This window comes from Pogoniulus pusillus, chromosome 4 (assembly GCF_015220805.1).
Source record: "Pogoniulus pusillus isolate bPogPus1 chromosome 4, bPogPus1.pri, whole genome shotgun sequence".
NCBI classification, from domain to species: Eukaryota; Metazoa; Chordata; class Aves; order Piciformes; family Lybiidae; genus Pogoniulus; species Pogoniulus pusillus.
The window spans coordinates 18,635,592-18,650,896 of NC_087267.1; the positions used below are offsets into that span (position 1 = coordinate 18,635,592).

At 46.8% G+C, this 15,305-nt stretch overlaps 1 protein-coding gene across 3 annotated transcripts in view; it reads right to left on the minus strand.

The window, feature by feature from the left end:
- Positions 1-277: 277 nt before the first annotated feature.
- Positions 278-15,305, minus strand: part of ETV6 (ETS variant transcription factor 6) — a 148,531-nt gene continuing 133,503 nt past the window's right edge. For all 3 annotated transcript variants that reach the window (XM_064142300.1, XM_064142299.1, XM_064142301.1), the window contains exons 6-8: positions 12,099-12,241; positions 7,743-7,843; positions 278-4,569 (exon numbers count right to left, since the gene is read on the minus strand). In XM_064142300.1, coding sequence (XP_063998370.1) covers positions 4,464-4,569; positions 7,743-7,843; positions 12,099-12,241 — 350 coding nt within the window. In that variant the 3' untranslated portion in view covers positions 278-4,463. The remainder of the gene's footprint in view (positions 4,570-7,742; positions 7,844-12,098; positions 12,242-15,305) is intronic.

A 15,305-nucleotide genomic window follows, 5' to 3' on the forward strand; every position in this document is an offset into this window, starting at 1 on the left:
AAGGCAAGAAAACCAGGTAGACCCATTTGGGCACTAGTGCAGTGCTCTGCTTATTTCTCAGGGCAGGCAGCAAAGTAAACACTCCAAGAGACAGCCTTAACTTCTCTGAACCTGCTTCCCAGGGAAAAGCCAGACACTCTGCATACATGTTTGGGCATGGGAAGCCTGCAGCTTTCTTTTCCTGACTGCAAACAGCTGCTGTGTGCTCTAGATACTGGGTTTTAAAAAGAAAGGACCTTGTAGCAATGATTGCACCAACAAAATTTGGCATTCCCACTTTTATATTAATTGTCTTTTTATTGAGATGATGTAATTACAAGCATTAAAAAAATTATTTGCAACTCACTGGCCCTGAGAATAGGCTTTGTTTTTGTTTTGTTACATTCATTTGATTCAGTCTCTTAGCCCCACACCTTAAAAAACCAAAAAGCCATCATCAATAAAAACAAACTGGAATTTTATTAAACAGGAAAAAAAAAAGACCTCAAACTGAAGCGTTCTGGAGTTGCACACAGTTGCAGTCTAACAGAGATCTGGAGAATGCATGTGTGGAGTTTGAAGTCTGGGGAGGGTGGCAGCAACTTAATGGTGATGAAAAGGGCCCCCCTGTAGTGTTCTTTGGATGAAGAGGCAGTTGAAAGGTTTCAGCCTTATGTCAAAAAACCATTCTGCTGTGGAACTGCAGCATGTCTTGCCTGACCAGCTTGTGGCTTGTTCAGACTTGCAGCAAGTTGACAGTAATGAAGGTCCTACTCAACCATACAGTTTGAAGATCTTTTGTTGGGTGTTGAGGCTGGAAGGGACCTAGAATACATCTGATCCAACCCCTCATCCCTCCTCCTTAAGCCAGATGCCTAGGATTGTGTCCAGATGTCTTTTTGCACGTCTCCATGGATGCCACTCCTTTGTGGAGTGCTTTGATGGCAAAGGCAGAAAGTCTGGATGGTTTGGTGCTGGGAACTTCTACCCTGGGAATGCAGGACCGGGGGCAGGAAGGTGCGGCTTAGGGCCAGTGGAAGGGCAGCATCACCTTCACTAGCCCAGCCAGATCACCAAGCAGTCCTGGAGCTTGCTGTGTTAATGATGTGTGCTCCACATATCTGCCAGTTGGATGTGAGGTAGATGGGAATCTGCCTGCTGCAGCTGCTCTAGCCTGGTTTCATGGTTCTTTAGTCATACCTAGTAAACGTCCTTCCAAGACCAAACAGGCAGTTCAGATCCTGCAGCTCCCACAACAGGTCTTAAGCCCCTGCTTGCACCACACAGGCCTGGCAGGGGACAGCATCAGCCAGGAAGTATCTCTGTGGGATTGACCTGTTCCAACTTCAAAGGCTGTTTTCATTCTATCATCAGCCTTGAGAAAAATTCTCTGTGGTTGTGATGGTGAAGTGGTCTTAAGATGTCTTTTACCTGTGAACTGGAAGTTTCTAACAGCCACCAAGTATATTTTCCATTTGGTTTAGATTTTGCAGGTGAAAGTGATTGCAGTTTTTGGTAAAGGTGAACATTTCCTGTACAAAATTTCACCATGGGACAGCACTGGTGGATTGTCTTTTGTTCCATGTATTTTGCAGTGTGCACCTTAGCTGTGACAAAACCCCTGTGGCTCATCAGAGCATTTTTTATATAGAAGGGCCCCATCATCCTATTTTCTCCTTAGCTCACACAGTAGCTGTAGCAGGCAAAAGAAAATAGCAGAGTTATGCAGTTGTCACAGCCTGGACAGTCAAGAGTATCAGTTTTTCTCTGTATAAACTTTGTTTCTTTCACAGAAAGTTAGGGGTTGGAAAGGACCTCTGGAGATTCTCCAGTCCAGCCCCACCCCTGCCAGAGCATGGTCACATAAAGGAAGTTACACAGGATGGCATCCAGGTAGATTTTTTAATGACTCCAGATATGGGAATTCCACAACCTCTCTGGGCAGCCTGTCCTAGTGCTCCAGCACCCTCAAAGTAAAGAATTTCCTCATGTTTAGATGGAACTTCTTGCATTAGAGTTTGTGACCATTAGCCCCTGCCCTGTTCTTGGGCACCACTGAGAAAATACTGGGCCTGTCCTCCTGATGCCCACCCTTTAAGTATTTGTAAACACCTTCTGCCACTTGGGCACCCTAAGAAACACAAGGAACCAGTAAGAAGCATTCTTTACATTGATTCTTCTGATCACTCTTCATCTATCATTCATAGTCACCGCTTCACCCCCGCTCCTGAGACATAGCCACAGCTTGGATGCCCTTGAGCAGTGTGACAAAGCAGAGTAATTCCTTGGCCCTTTGGCTTCAAGAGACCTTTGGTTTCAGCTCTGTAACCGCTTAAGTCTCTCAGTGTCTCCCCGTGTCTGCCCATCTCATCTCTCCTGAGCTCCAAGGACTTTAGTCACAGCAGAGACAGATGCCAGGTTGCAGGTTTGCTCTGATACACACTCCCCTAGCTTGTTTTGAGGCGGAAAAAGGCAAGTATGCAGTGTGCTGGCACTTATAACATAGTGAGTTACTAAACAATCTGTAGCTGGGAAAAGTTCCTCACCAGGTACTGGCTTTGGAAAATCTCTCCTCTTTGGAAGATGCCTACACCCTTAACCAAACTGGTCCTTCTATGACCTGTGACTCCCTACAAAGCCTTCTGTAGACCAGACTAACTCTGTTTAAGCTCAGACATCACTATGCATTTCCAAGTACCATATTTTCTGGATAGATGAACCTTCTTGTTAAACATGGGGTAAGACCAATGTTGTGTGTCTTTAACAGCTGGTGAAGGCTCTGTGGTGGGAGTGGACCTTGGGTTTTGGTTGAAAGGGATTAGACTGGCCTGTTGTTTTTTCCCCATTTCTAGTATTAAAGTTCCCAAGGTTCTCTTTTAATGAACTAGCATTTGTGCACTTTCCTCCAGCCACCACGGGATTCCTGCGTCGTTTCTTTACGCACCTTCTCTGTTAACAAGCATCATTTCTGCTGCCAGATCTTCCTTCCCTTCAAAGAGCCTCTGCTGATGTATCACAAGACACTACAGACTTGCCTGCCATGGTGGTCCAAGCAATGTGCAATAACAAGAGCCAGCAGTTGCTCTTCTATTTGGCATCAAGGACAGTCGAGCTTCCAGTGACCAAAGTAGGTGTAGCTCTTTGCCTTATACAGTGCAGCAGATCAGACTAGGGGTGTGCAAAAAGAGGCACCTTGCAACCAGAACAAACCCAAACCCCAAGAAAGCACCATGGCTGTAGGGTTTCTTTTTTGTCTTTGTCTTTTGAATCACATTCAAACTGAGAGAAGCTCCCTTGATGGCAGACCTGTGGCGTGGGGAAGATAGGAGGAAGCATTAAAAAAAGCCAAAATAGCAAATCCCCAAAACAAAGCCCAAACCCATTACAAGTATAGCTATTTGGTCTCTAGTTTTTAACCATCAGCTTTCAGATTGGTGAATCACCTACCTCTCCAGCAGCACAAATGATCCTGGAGAGGCCACTGAGCAATGCAAACCATGTGATGGATCCCTTTGCTTTCTCCCTACAGGGTAAGGAACAGTCCTTCACCTTCCACCTCAAAATTGCTATCAAGCACTCCTTCCTTTTGTAATTACAGATGCTTCAGCCTTTGATTTTTTTACAGTACCCTTTGAGCTGGAATTCTGCACTGTGGGGGTTACACAGATATAAATATATGAACCTTTGTCATATATACACACACATAGCTATATGTGTATTTTCCCCCTCCTGACTGCCACCCCACTCCACTCTTTCACTTGCTTGCTAGAGAGGGAAACCATCAACATCAGTCTATTGCAGAGGTTTGTCACATTTATTTTTCTCCTCCCTGGAGCACTTAGGTGATCTGTTTTGGTCCATGATCCAGCAGTTAATAGCCACTGGCAGGAGTCGCTGTGCAGCCCACGCATGCAGGGTGACTCCTCTTCACTTGACAGATACGTGTGGAGAATCGCTTTGGTTACTTTAACACATTTCCCAGTGGCAGCAGATGTAAGTTGAGCCGAGCAAACTGGAACCCTTGAGCAAATCCCTTCTGTGATGCCATTGTTTTATGCAGTGTTATGTCATGAGACTTGCACAGAAAATAAGTGCTCTGTTTCCATAGGAAAGCTTTTCAAACCTCCCTACTCCCACCCCCAAGAAGCATAATGTGATGTCTTGTCCTATATGAGATAGGGAAAGTCAAACTGCATGTTTATTAGGGGAAAAAAAACCAAACCCAAAACATCAAAAAAAAAACCCCAAAACTGAAACAAACCAAAAAGAAAGAAGGAATTCAAGGGAGACTTTGTAGGAACAGTGAAGTAGTGCATAAGTCCAGGCTTTCTCCCCTTTACTTTTCTGCCAGCACCACTTCTGCCTGTTAGTTTGTTAAGGTGCTTCAGGTCCTGCGTGGTCTTCAAGCTAAGCGGCGACCCCAAGTACTGCTTCTGTGTCGTTGCGTCCCCACCCAAACTGTGCCAGCCATGCCATGGCCCCCTTCAGCACTCATCTTCTTGGTATATTTGTTCATCCAGTTCCTGGGATTCAAGGTGCTCGAGGCGGTCCGTTCGGCCACTCATGATCTCATCTGGGGTCTTCATGAACCTGCAAAACAGGGAACCAAGCAGTGGCCTCAGCTTTTACATTCACCAAGACATTGAGGCCCCCTGAGCTCTTCAGCTCCCCAAATCATCTTTGCTTTAATATTTCTGAGCTTCTTCTTCCAGTCTACTGGGTCTGTCTTGTTCAATCCCTTAGGCATGGTGGAAAGTCAGATTTGCACTAACCTCCCAGTCCTTTCCAAAGAATGGTATTTACTGCTCCTGCGCAGTTTGCTGTTGTCACATAAGACTGGAGCTTGCCACAGGTGCATGCCTTTGTGATGTCTGGTGACAGGAACTTTAAAGAACTTTATGGCCAGCACATTTCAAAGCAAAAGCACTCGAAAGGAGTGAAGAGACAGAGGGTCTGTACAGGCTTGTGTGCAGCTGAGTGAAGGGGAATGTGAAACACCTAAAGAGCAGTGGTGGAAAAACCCAAGGAATAAGTCAGAACAAGTTTTGGGAAATGGAAATGGAAAAGAAAAAGCTTTTGGGCTAGAGAATTGTGAGCAAAGACATCTTCCTGTGTGGCTGCAGCAAGCAGCACCCTCCCTCAATGAATGCCACGGCTCCCAGCACTGATGTCTTGAGGCAGAAGGTCTGCAGGGGGCTAGAAACCGCCTCTGGGGAGGCATGACAGCGTCAGGAAGTGGGAAATGACATCCACCAGCCTCCAGAGGAAGTCTGCAGTCTTGGTCTTTGCCAGGGTGCTTCTGTATACACAGAAAAGCTCTGGGTTTGCTTTCTGAATTCAGTGGTGTAGGAAGAGAGCACGGCACAGGAAGGATGAGCTACCAGTTTAAACACCAATTTTTCTTACATGTGCTTCTGGAGAAATAAGGAGGAAAGATATTTGTGCTGGAAGTGTTACAATATTTCACAGCCTTTCGTTAACGATGTACTGGCTGAGATTCAGCAGTACCAAATGTGTTAATCGGAGGAGCTAATTTTATTTCAGGTTGATGATATGTTCAGTATCCCTGCCTCAGTGAAAACAAACCCAAGAGTCTAGTAACAGGAGCCTCGGTACTATCACTGACCCAGAAAAATCGCTGCTGAAGCTCATGGGCAAGGCTCAACCTCCTCCTCTGTCTCTGAGGTTATAAAGCCAAGGGCTTTCCATTGGAAAAATGTGAAGTCTCTCAACAAATGCATAGTACAGCCTGGAACAAACCTTTCACCACCCCTTCTAATTTTGGAAATCATGTGCACATATGCATTTAGGGGAAAAAGGGAAAAAAGGGGCTGTGACTCACTGCTGTGTCACTCCCATTTGTATGCTCTAAGAGCGCTGCTGATACAAATGGTGTTACGGTGGTGAAAAAACAGCATTCAGGAGTGGTGAATCAGTGACAATGCACTAAAGTCTAGGGGCCAGGCCATGCCCTGATTCAAACCCTCTGCTTGCTGCCTTCATGTCCTATCAGGACGAAGTCAAATCAGAAAGCAGTCCCACAGACCTCACTACCTTCTGTCTGCTCTTGTTTCCTAAGCCATGTGGGAAATGGGCTGCCCTGAGCTGCACCACTTCAAGTATTCCTTCTGATCTGCATTATAAGTCACGTCAAGGAACTCAAAGCATGGACATTTATTTGTAATAGAATTTGATTAAATTTTAAAACTAATTACTCCCAGAGAACTACAAGCTACTGAGGAAGGAGGGTCTGTGACCTCTTTTGTTGCCAAGACACCCTGGCAGCCTAGAAGAAGCCCTTCTCGGACTCCATTTTCCTTAAAGCTCTGCACATATCTGCAGATGACAACTGCTTGCATGTTACTTACAAAGTCACAGTTCTTATTATTTCTGTGCTTGCAAGAAATAGCCAAGAAAAGCACATTAATAGCTTGATTTTTTGCAGCTGTTCTTTTTCTCTTCCGATATAAATAGGTCTAAGAAAACAACATCAGTAAGTTTTTATTGGGAATTGTGCAGAAAAATGCTTTGGGGTTTTTTTTGTTTCCATTTTCCAAAGGAAATGAAGTTTATATGCTCATGTTTTATGCTTCCTGGTGACCTTTCAATTTGTTGGTCAATTTTGGCCAAGTCTGACAGAGGAAGTGAGGTCTCCAAGCCTATTAAGTCACTAGGGTTTTGAGAAAATAGGCAGCCTGGTTGAGAAGTGATGGACTCCTGTTATCTTTGTGCCCCCACTGAAAAGTCAGCCTCCAAGCACATTCACTGTTCAGCATCACAGAATACCCCCAGGGCTGCGCAATCCAGGTTCCTGTGGCACTGCTGCTGATAGGGCAACCTTCTTTTATCTTGAAAAATATATTTTACCTTAACACAAAAAATACTGAAATGGCACAGTTGATTCTGCCTTTGTTTCCCTCTTCCCTTCACTCTCCTCTCTCCGAGTCTCTTTTTAAGAGCTGCCATGATACATCCCATAGAAACTTTCCCAGCTGTATGTAGCAGCTGTGCTAATGCAGTTCTGTTAGCTGTTTAAGAACACAAACACCAACCCAGTGCTTCCTGACTGATACCACTTCTGAGCACATGTAGACTCAGACCACTGACATCAAAGCAGCACTTGGTGTGAGTTCAGTGCTCTGTAGGTTGGATGTATGCACTGTATTCTCTGGTGTTTTCTAAAGAGAACTGGAGTGCCCTCACCCTCTGCCAGCCACACTCAAGTCTGTACAAGCTTTAATGCTGTTTCAGGCTCTCTTTCCTAAATTCATGGGTTGTACCATCCCATCTCATGCATTTGATGAACAGCTCTTGCAGGTCCCTCTCTTCCTTGCAGGCAGCACCAGTGAAAACATGGTCATCAGCACTTCTGTTATGCTGAGGCACTTGAGGAAATGCCTGCTCCCTGCTTAGCTTTCACTGGCAGCTGTGTTTGAGAAGTCAGTTTGGAGCAAGTTTTCTAGCAGTTTGGCTGAGATCATGAATCATTTAGCCAAGGTCTTAAACAATGGCACAAACATGGTTGAAGCCAGTAAAAGGATTCTCTGAGTCCACTGATCACCAAAACAGGTCCCTGTTGGCCTAAATCGCTGCGGTTGCCCTGACACCTGGGAAGCACTGCCCTAGACAGCTTTCACAAATAGATGCCCATTGTCACTTCTGTTACAGCTGTCACAACAAAGTACCTCCCACACAGTCACCTTCCCCACCTTCAAAACTTGAGCCGTCTGTAGAAAGGGACAGCAAAGAAAAGAACAAATTACCTGAACAAAAGCCTTTGTCCTGGCTCCTTCCGGATGATATTTAGTTTGTAGTAGTGGCGTAGGGCTCTGGACATTTTCTCATAAGTCATATTTGTTCTGTTCTGTTTTTTTCAGAAGAAAATGGAAAAGCCTGGTGAGATGATTCATGAAAAGCTTCCCAAGCCTCAAAAGGAGTTGCAGAACTATCGCAGCTAGCTCAAGTAACTAAGTAGGTTCAAGAAATTACATGTTCCATGCTTCTGCTCTTTGCAGGCCCAGCCTGCCCCTCCAGCTCTCATCACCAACATTTTATGGGCCTCTTTTTACTCAGGGCAATTTAAGCGAGAAAGGCTAACAAAAATTCAAAGCAAGGTTTTTCTGCAGTCTCTTGGATCACAGCTAACAAAAGGATTCATCAGCCATGAGAGGAAACAGTAGATGGAGGGATATGTTCCTGCTAAGTGAGATGTGATAGGCCTGTTCCTAATGCAACCACCTTTGGTTGCCTAAGACCAGTGGTTAATAGACTGCGCCTGTCAGCAGTCCCTGCGAAGAGCACTGCTGCTGCTCTGGGATTCCCCTCCATTAACTAGGTCATGCTCACAGAGCACTGTGGAGACCCAGCGCCTGCTCCTCCTCTGGTTATATGGGCGCAAATCAAGAAGCCCATTAGGTTGTACAGTGGTCTCTGTGACAGAGCCTCCCTTTCGTTCTGGGAGCTGCTAACCCCAAGGGCCATGGCCAGAGCACTGGAGGGGCACTAAGGCATGGCCCTGCTGAAGCTGAGTTTCAAAAGGCAGAAGTGACAGGCACTGACAGAGCTACATGGAGGCAGCCTCTATAAGCACTGACTTGGAGTAGCAGGATCAGTCCTTTAGGCTATGTCTGCCATGAAGTTTTCTTGTGGTATGAGGAACACAGGTGACTATGCTGGCAAAGATGCTCCCAGCAGAGTCAGCCACAGGAGCAAAGCTGTGTTTGCAGGAGCAGAAGGCAGCTGCCTCGCCGTGGGCAAAGCATGCCAAACCAGTAGAAGCATGCTTTGGCCTCCATGCTGGCTTGGCACAGCTCTGCCAGTCCAGCACCATGCAGAAGGCTGTAGTGGTGACCTAGCTGTAGTAAATTATCTGCCTGTCTAAAATAGCCCTTAAGAGCAGACCTCCTCTGCTTGCCCTGACCACAGCAGCTCTGCTAAGGAAGGCCATATAATGAGCTCCTGTGACAAAGTGCAGGCTGCACTCCCTGGGAAGTCCCCTGAAATGCCACTTGTGCTTCTGCAATTCCTGACATGCTAAAAGGCCACTGAGTTTCCCAAGTGGCTACTGTGCTGAAGTAGTTTTAGACATGAAATACGAGGCCAAATTATTAGCATGGAGACTGGGTAAGGGCAGAACTCTCCAATTTCCCAGTGATGCAGCCCAAGCCCTCTAAGACAGATGACAAAATCCTGACCTTGTTAAGACTGTAGGCTTTGTATGCAGAATCACAGAGGAACTGAAGTTGGAGGGCACTTCTGGAGCTCACCTAGCCCAGTCCCTCTGCTCAAACCAGGGTCAGACAGAGACAGCTGCTCGGGACTGTGTCCAGCTGGATGTTGAACATCTCAAAAAATAGAGTCCACAGTCTCCTCTGGGCAGCCTGCTCCAGTGTCTGACCATCTTTCTACAGAAACAGTCCCAGTCCCACAGCTGGGGTTTCATGAAATGTAACGAGGGGCAAGGTAAAGTCTTGTTAAACTTCATGAAATTCTGCTAGCCCATTTCTCCATTCTGGCCAGGTCCCTCTGGATGGCAGCACAACCCTCTGGTGGAACAGCCACTCTTCCCAGTTCTGTATTGTTCAGTCCCTCACTGAGATTGTGCTCTGCCCCATCGTCCAGAGTCATTAATGCAGATGCTAAAGAGCATTGCCCCCCAGAATCAGTCCCTGGGGTAACATCATTAGTGACTGGATTTTTTGAGCTCAAAAGGTTGTGACCAATGATGCAGGCCTAGTTGGAGGCCCCTAAGGTCAGTAGTGGGTCCAGTCATGTTCAACATCTTCATCAAGGGCCTGGATGAAGGAGCAGAGTGTAAGTGTACTATCAGCAGATTTGCTGATGACACAAGACTGGGAGGAGAGGCTGACACCCTGGCAGGCTGTGCTACCATGCAGTCAGACCTGGACAGGCTGCATTGCTGGGCAGAGTGCATGAAGTTCAACAAAGGCAAGTGCAGAGTCCTGCACCTGGGGAGGAACAATCCCCTGCACCAGGACAGCTTAGGAGGTGATCTGCTGGAAAGCAGCTCTGCAGAGGATCTGGGAGTGCTGGTAGGTGACAAGTTCACCATGAGCAGCAATGTAGCCTCATGGCCAAGAAGACCAGTGGTGTTCTGGGGTGCATTAAGAGTGTGGCCAGCAGGTCAAGGGAGGCTTTCCTCCCCCTCTGCTCTGCCTGCTTGAGGGGACACGTGGAGTACTGTGTTCAGCTCTGGGCTCCCAGGTCAAGAGGGACAGGGAAATACTGAGGTGAGTCTGAGGGAGAGCCATGAAGAGTATTAGGGAACTGGAGCATCTCTTTTACGAGGAGAGGCAGAGAGACCTGGGACTCTTTAGCCCAGAAAAAACAGAACTGAGAGGGTTTATGATCAATGTTTATCAAAATCTAAAATATGGGGACCATGAGAATGGGGTTGGGGTCTTCTCAGTGGTGCCCAGTGATAGGACAAGGAGCAATGGGTACAAAGTGGAGCACAAGAGAGGTCAGTTGAAGTGAAGGAAAAACTTTTCCACTTCGAGGGTGATGGAGCATTGGACCAGGCTGCCCAAAGAAGCTGTGGAGTCTCCTTCTCTGGAGACTTTCAAAACCCACTGAGACACAATCCTGTGCAGCCTGCTTTAGGTGAACCTGCTTTAGCAGGGGGATTGGACTAGATGATCCCCAGAGGTGCCTTCCAAGCCCTGCCATTCTGTGATTCAGCCCAGTGGTTCAGCCAGATCTCCCTTTACCTCACTGTATTTTTGCCTGAGACTTTCTGCTTCTATGTGAGGACGTTTTGGGAGAAAGTCTGAAAAGCCTCTGTAAAATCAAGGTAAGCTATAACCACTGTGCTCCCTGCGTCCACTGAGCTCGTTAGTTCATTGTAGATGGGTATCAGAGTGGTTAAGCATGACTTCCTTTTTGGCAATCCACGCTGACTACTCCTATATTCATCACAAAACCCCACAGAGACAGCTGTGCATACTCAGCCCTGAACTGCAAAGATCAGTAACTGCTGTCGAAAGAACAAAGCAGAGCTATCCTCTGACTAGGAAATCCATAATCCTGTAGCATCTAGGGTGTGCTACAGGACAGTCTGTGAGAACTGAACTGCAGAATGGCTCAGGTTGCAAAGGACCTCACAGATCATCTACTCCAGTCTCCCCACCATGGGCAGGGACATGTTTCAACTAGACTCGTCTGTCCAAGGCCTCATCCAACATGGCCTTGGAAACTCCCCCAGGGAGGAGGCAGCCACAGCCTCCCTGGGCAGCCTATTCCAGTCTCACTACTCTCGTACTGAAGAACTACTTCCCAAGATCATAACCCTGCTCTTCCTCAGCTTCAAACCATTCCTCCTTGTCCTGTCTCTAAATACCCTCAGGAAAAGTCCCTCTGCAGCCTTCCTGGAGGATTTCTTCACCTATTGGAAGGTAGCTCTAAGGTCCCCCCAGAGCCTTCTCTTCTCCAGGCTGAACAATGCCAGCTCCCTCAGCATATAATCATAGCAGAGGTTCTCCAGCCCTTGGATCATCTTTGTGGCCTCCTCTGGATTCATCTCTGTGTCCTTATGCTGAGGACACCAGAACTGGAGGCAGGATTGGAGGTGGGGTCTCTATAGAGCAGATTCAAGGGGCAGAATCCTGTCTTTTCCTGCTGGCCATGCTCCTCTTGCTAGGCTGCATGAGGGCACTGCTGACTCATGGGGAGATCCTTGTCAATCAACACTCCCAAGTCTCTTTCTTCAGAGCTGCTCTTAACACAGGTGCAGACAGGAACACATATAGAAAGCTCCTGTGCAGCTGTATTACACAGGCCTTTGCAGACCACCTCTCACCTGAACTTATGTAGCATGGGGTTTCAGGAAGAAATGAGCCACCTTGAGGGAGAAGGACCCTTGATTCTTTGTCATTAAATCCATTTGAGTGACTTGAAACCAACACAAGAGGTTCTCTAGATGAAAGGTGGGTTTAAGGCAAGGTGATTTCTATTTGTCATGTGTGTAGCATGAAAGATCACAATGTTCCAGCAGCAGTTTATGTGCAGATGTGTCTTCCTCCTCCCTCTGTTCACAAGTGCATCCTGTGAGATCACAAGGGGTGGAGTGGCACAGAACAAAGCCTGCTTTGCTTCCTTACCTTGTGGTTTCCCCACAGCCGGGCCAGCCCATTGGGATCCACTATCCGAAAGATCTTGGATTCCTTGTCTTCCCATCGGATGAAGTTCTCGTACCGGCTGTCAGAAAGCAGCTGATAAACATAGTCCCAGAGCAACCTGCAGTCTGTGGAGAGAGGAGCAAGACAGTAGTGACTTCTGCCTTGGCATTCATTCTGGACACCTCTGGGCAGATGAGTAGTGAAAACACAGTTGGGAGCAGGGCTGAAACAGCTGCTGTGATCTGAAATGCAGGTGGTGTGGTTCATGTGGACCAATGTCCGCAAAATATCCTGGAGTATTCAGCCTATTCTGATGTGTCTTAGCCACAGAATCATTTTGGTTGGGAAAAACCTTTAAGATCATCCAGACCAACCATGCTCTAACTTAGCAAGGCTGGTGCTAAACCATGTTGCTCAGCACCACATCTCTGTCGTTCTGAAACACCTCCTCAGGGGTTCAGGCACCTCCCTGTGAAGCCTGTCCCACTGTTTGAGAACCTTTTCAGTGAAGGAGTTTCTTCTTCCTCCCCTGACACATTTTCAAGCTGTTTCCTCTTGTCCTGTCACTTGTTCCTTGGGAGAAGAGACCAACTCCACCCAGCTCCAACCTCCTTTCAGAGAGTTGTAGAGGCCAGGAGGTCTCCCCTCAGCCTCCTCTTCTCCAGGCTGAACAACCCCAGTTCCTTCAGCTGCTCCTCACCAGCCCTGTTCTCCAGATCAAAAGCTTTGTCGCCCTCTCTGGACACAGCTCCAGTTCGGGCTCACTCTGCAGGCCAGGCCTTACAATCACTTCTTAAGTCCTTTCCCCTCCTTTTCTCTGTGTGACTTTCTAACAGTCACCAAGCACCCTCAACACACAACAAGCTACGTGAAGTGCCCTTAGCTGTGTGTTTCCTGCACACAAACCCACCTCTGCTGGCCCTGCCTCACTGGGGAAATGAAGAACTCTGTAACCTGCTCTCCCTGCTCACGGCTGCTCCTTCCTGTGCAACATGACCAGCCTAAAGCATGGGCAACGCCACAGCCTGCCTTGGTATGCTTCATGTGTTGGGAAATTGACACCTTCTAACATTTTTCAATTTGCTTTTTGTTTTATTTCTTTTAGGTTTCTGAAGAAAACACCAAAAAACCCAACCCAAGTAGTATAATTACTTGAGTGCTATTGAGAGGTTAAATACTTTCTATTTGGATAATTGAATTCAAATTTCCTCTTGGCAAACACTCCTCAGGTTGCTAATTAAAGGTCTAACAGATACTTAGGTTTTACTTTAGTGTTTTTCAGTTTCATGGCAGTCTCTTGAGACAGAGGAAGCCAAGAACTGAGCTGCTCCTGCTTCCTGCTTGCAGTGTGAGTGTGTGTGCATGGCACAGCGTAGTAACTGGCAGCTATGAAATATGGAAAGTGAGCTGCACAGAGCTGGGGCTTCTGCTGCTGGCAGAAACAACAGGGCCTTTACAGCTCAGTTCTCCAGGGCCCTCAGATGGCTGCTGTAAGGTTGCAACTCACTTTAAAAGCCAAACCAGTCTTTGAGAGAGGTCTTGTTAAGAGTGGTTGAAGAGCAATCAACCAAAGACAAAATGTATAAACACAGGTCCTGCTGATGGGGATGGCAGACCCCTAATACCCTCTCTACACTGGCTCCTGGAGGAGTTTCAAGGAGCTGCTGGCTCCTTGACAGCAGCCATGTGCATTATGGCAGGGCTGTACATTTCACCTTCAATCTGTCTGAATTCCAGTGGTGCTGGTGATTATCCACTGCCTACCATTACTTCTTCCCTCCCTGCACTGTGCACCCTACTTCACAAAAGCAAGAAAAGGCAACAAATTCAGCCTGAAATGTCTGGGTGGCAAATTACTGGGACTAACAACGGAGCTTCAGACTTGAAGAAGAAGTAGCATTAAAATGCAAATTTGGTTTTTGTTCTTCATTTAATTTTTAGAATGGATTAAGGCTAAGCTTGAATACAAATATTTCTCAAATGAGAAAAACCTCAGATCTGCATCTTGAGATGTTCACAAGAGAAGTCCTAAGTGATCAAGGGCCCCATCTGATATTCTAAACTGACTGAGCTGCTCAGACTTGCACAGATATTTAGTAGGCTGATGGAATTCACAAAAAAAAAACCCAAACCAACCACCCAAGTGTCTTGGAGACCTCTTGTTTGCTTCAAAATGAAAACAGAAAACTCCTGAAAATTCTGCTTGGCTCCTACAACCACTTAAAAAACTGTCTGCACAAACTACACTTGTCTGTCAGCAACTTCAGATACCCTACTGAGCTGCAGTAACTCAGTGAGCTGGCATACATCAGTGCAACTGGCAACTGTGTCTCCAGCCACTGCAGAGAGGAAATGGAAAGTGTTAGATCTAAACACCAGTAGGAAAGGTTTAGGCTCACTTAGTTTCTTCTTACCTCTGCTGAGAGCTATGAGCATGCATCATGGACCAGCTGATGCTTGGCAGCACCATTCAGAAGATGTCTGAGCTCTGTTTGCAGAGGACCTAAACCAGTTTGCCTTTTTTCAGGTGTCACATGGGAGACCTCAAGGAATTTAAGCCCTGTCACTCAGGCTTTGTTTCTTTTTAACCACAGGTGGGTGTCCTTCTCTGTAAAATGCCCAGCAAAAAAAAGAAAGGAGGTTCTGGAGGGGTCTCTCTGATTGACAGAGGAGCAGCAGCTACATAATGATTAGGCTAACAGAGGTAATTTTTAATAAGAGAATAGAAGCTCTAGGTCAAACACTGTCAACTCTGAGCAAGTATGATGAATTTAGAGTACAACCCCTTTGGAGTGGATTGCAAGCATATGAAACTGGTCAAGACTCAAGAAGGGAAGTGCTAGAAAATGCTATTGAAAGGAGCTTCTCCACTAGGAAAAGAGGCTGGCGGTGACAATACAGAAAGTCACATCCTCCAGGAAGGTCAAAACTGTTCCATGCATTGTCAGGAAGGAGAGAGAAATGCAGAGAAGGACTTGTGTATGGAGAGTTGTTTTCTAAGGGCAAATGAGCTGTTTGAGCAAAACCTGGGTGGTGTGAAGGACTCCATGAAGATTGAATCACTTCCCTGGCTGTCAGAAGGCCTCCAGAGGAGCAGTCACATGAGGGGTACCCTCCACAGGGGGTATGTTGGCTGGTGAGCAATGGCAAGAAAGCACAGGGATGTTGCTGAGGCCAGTGGTAGTTGAG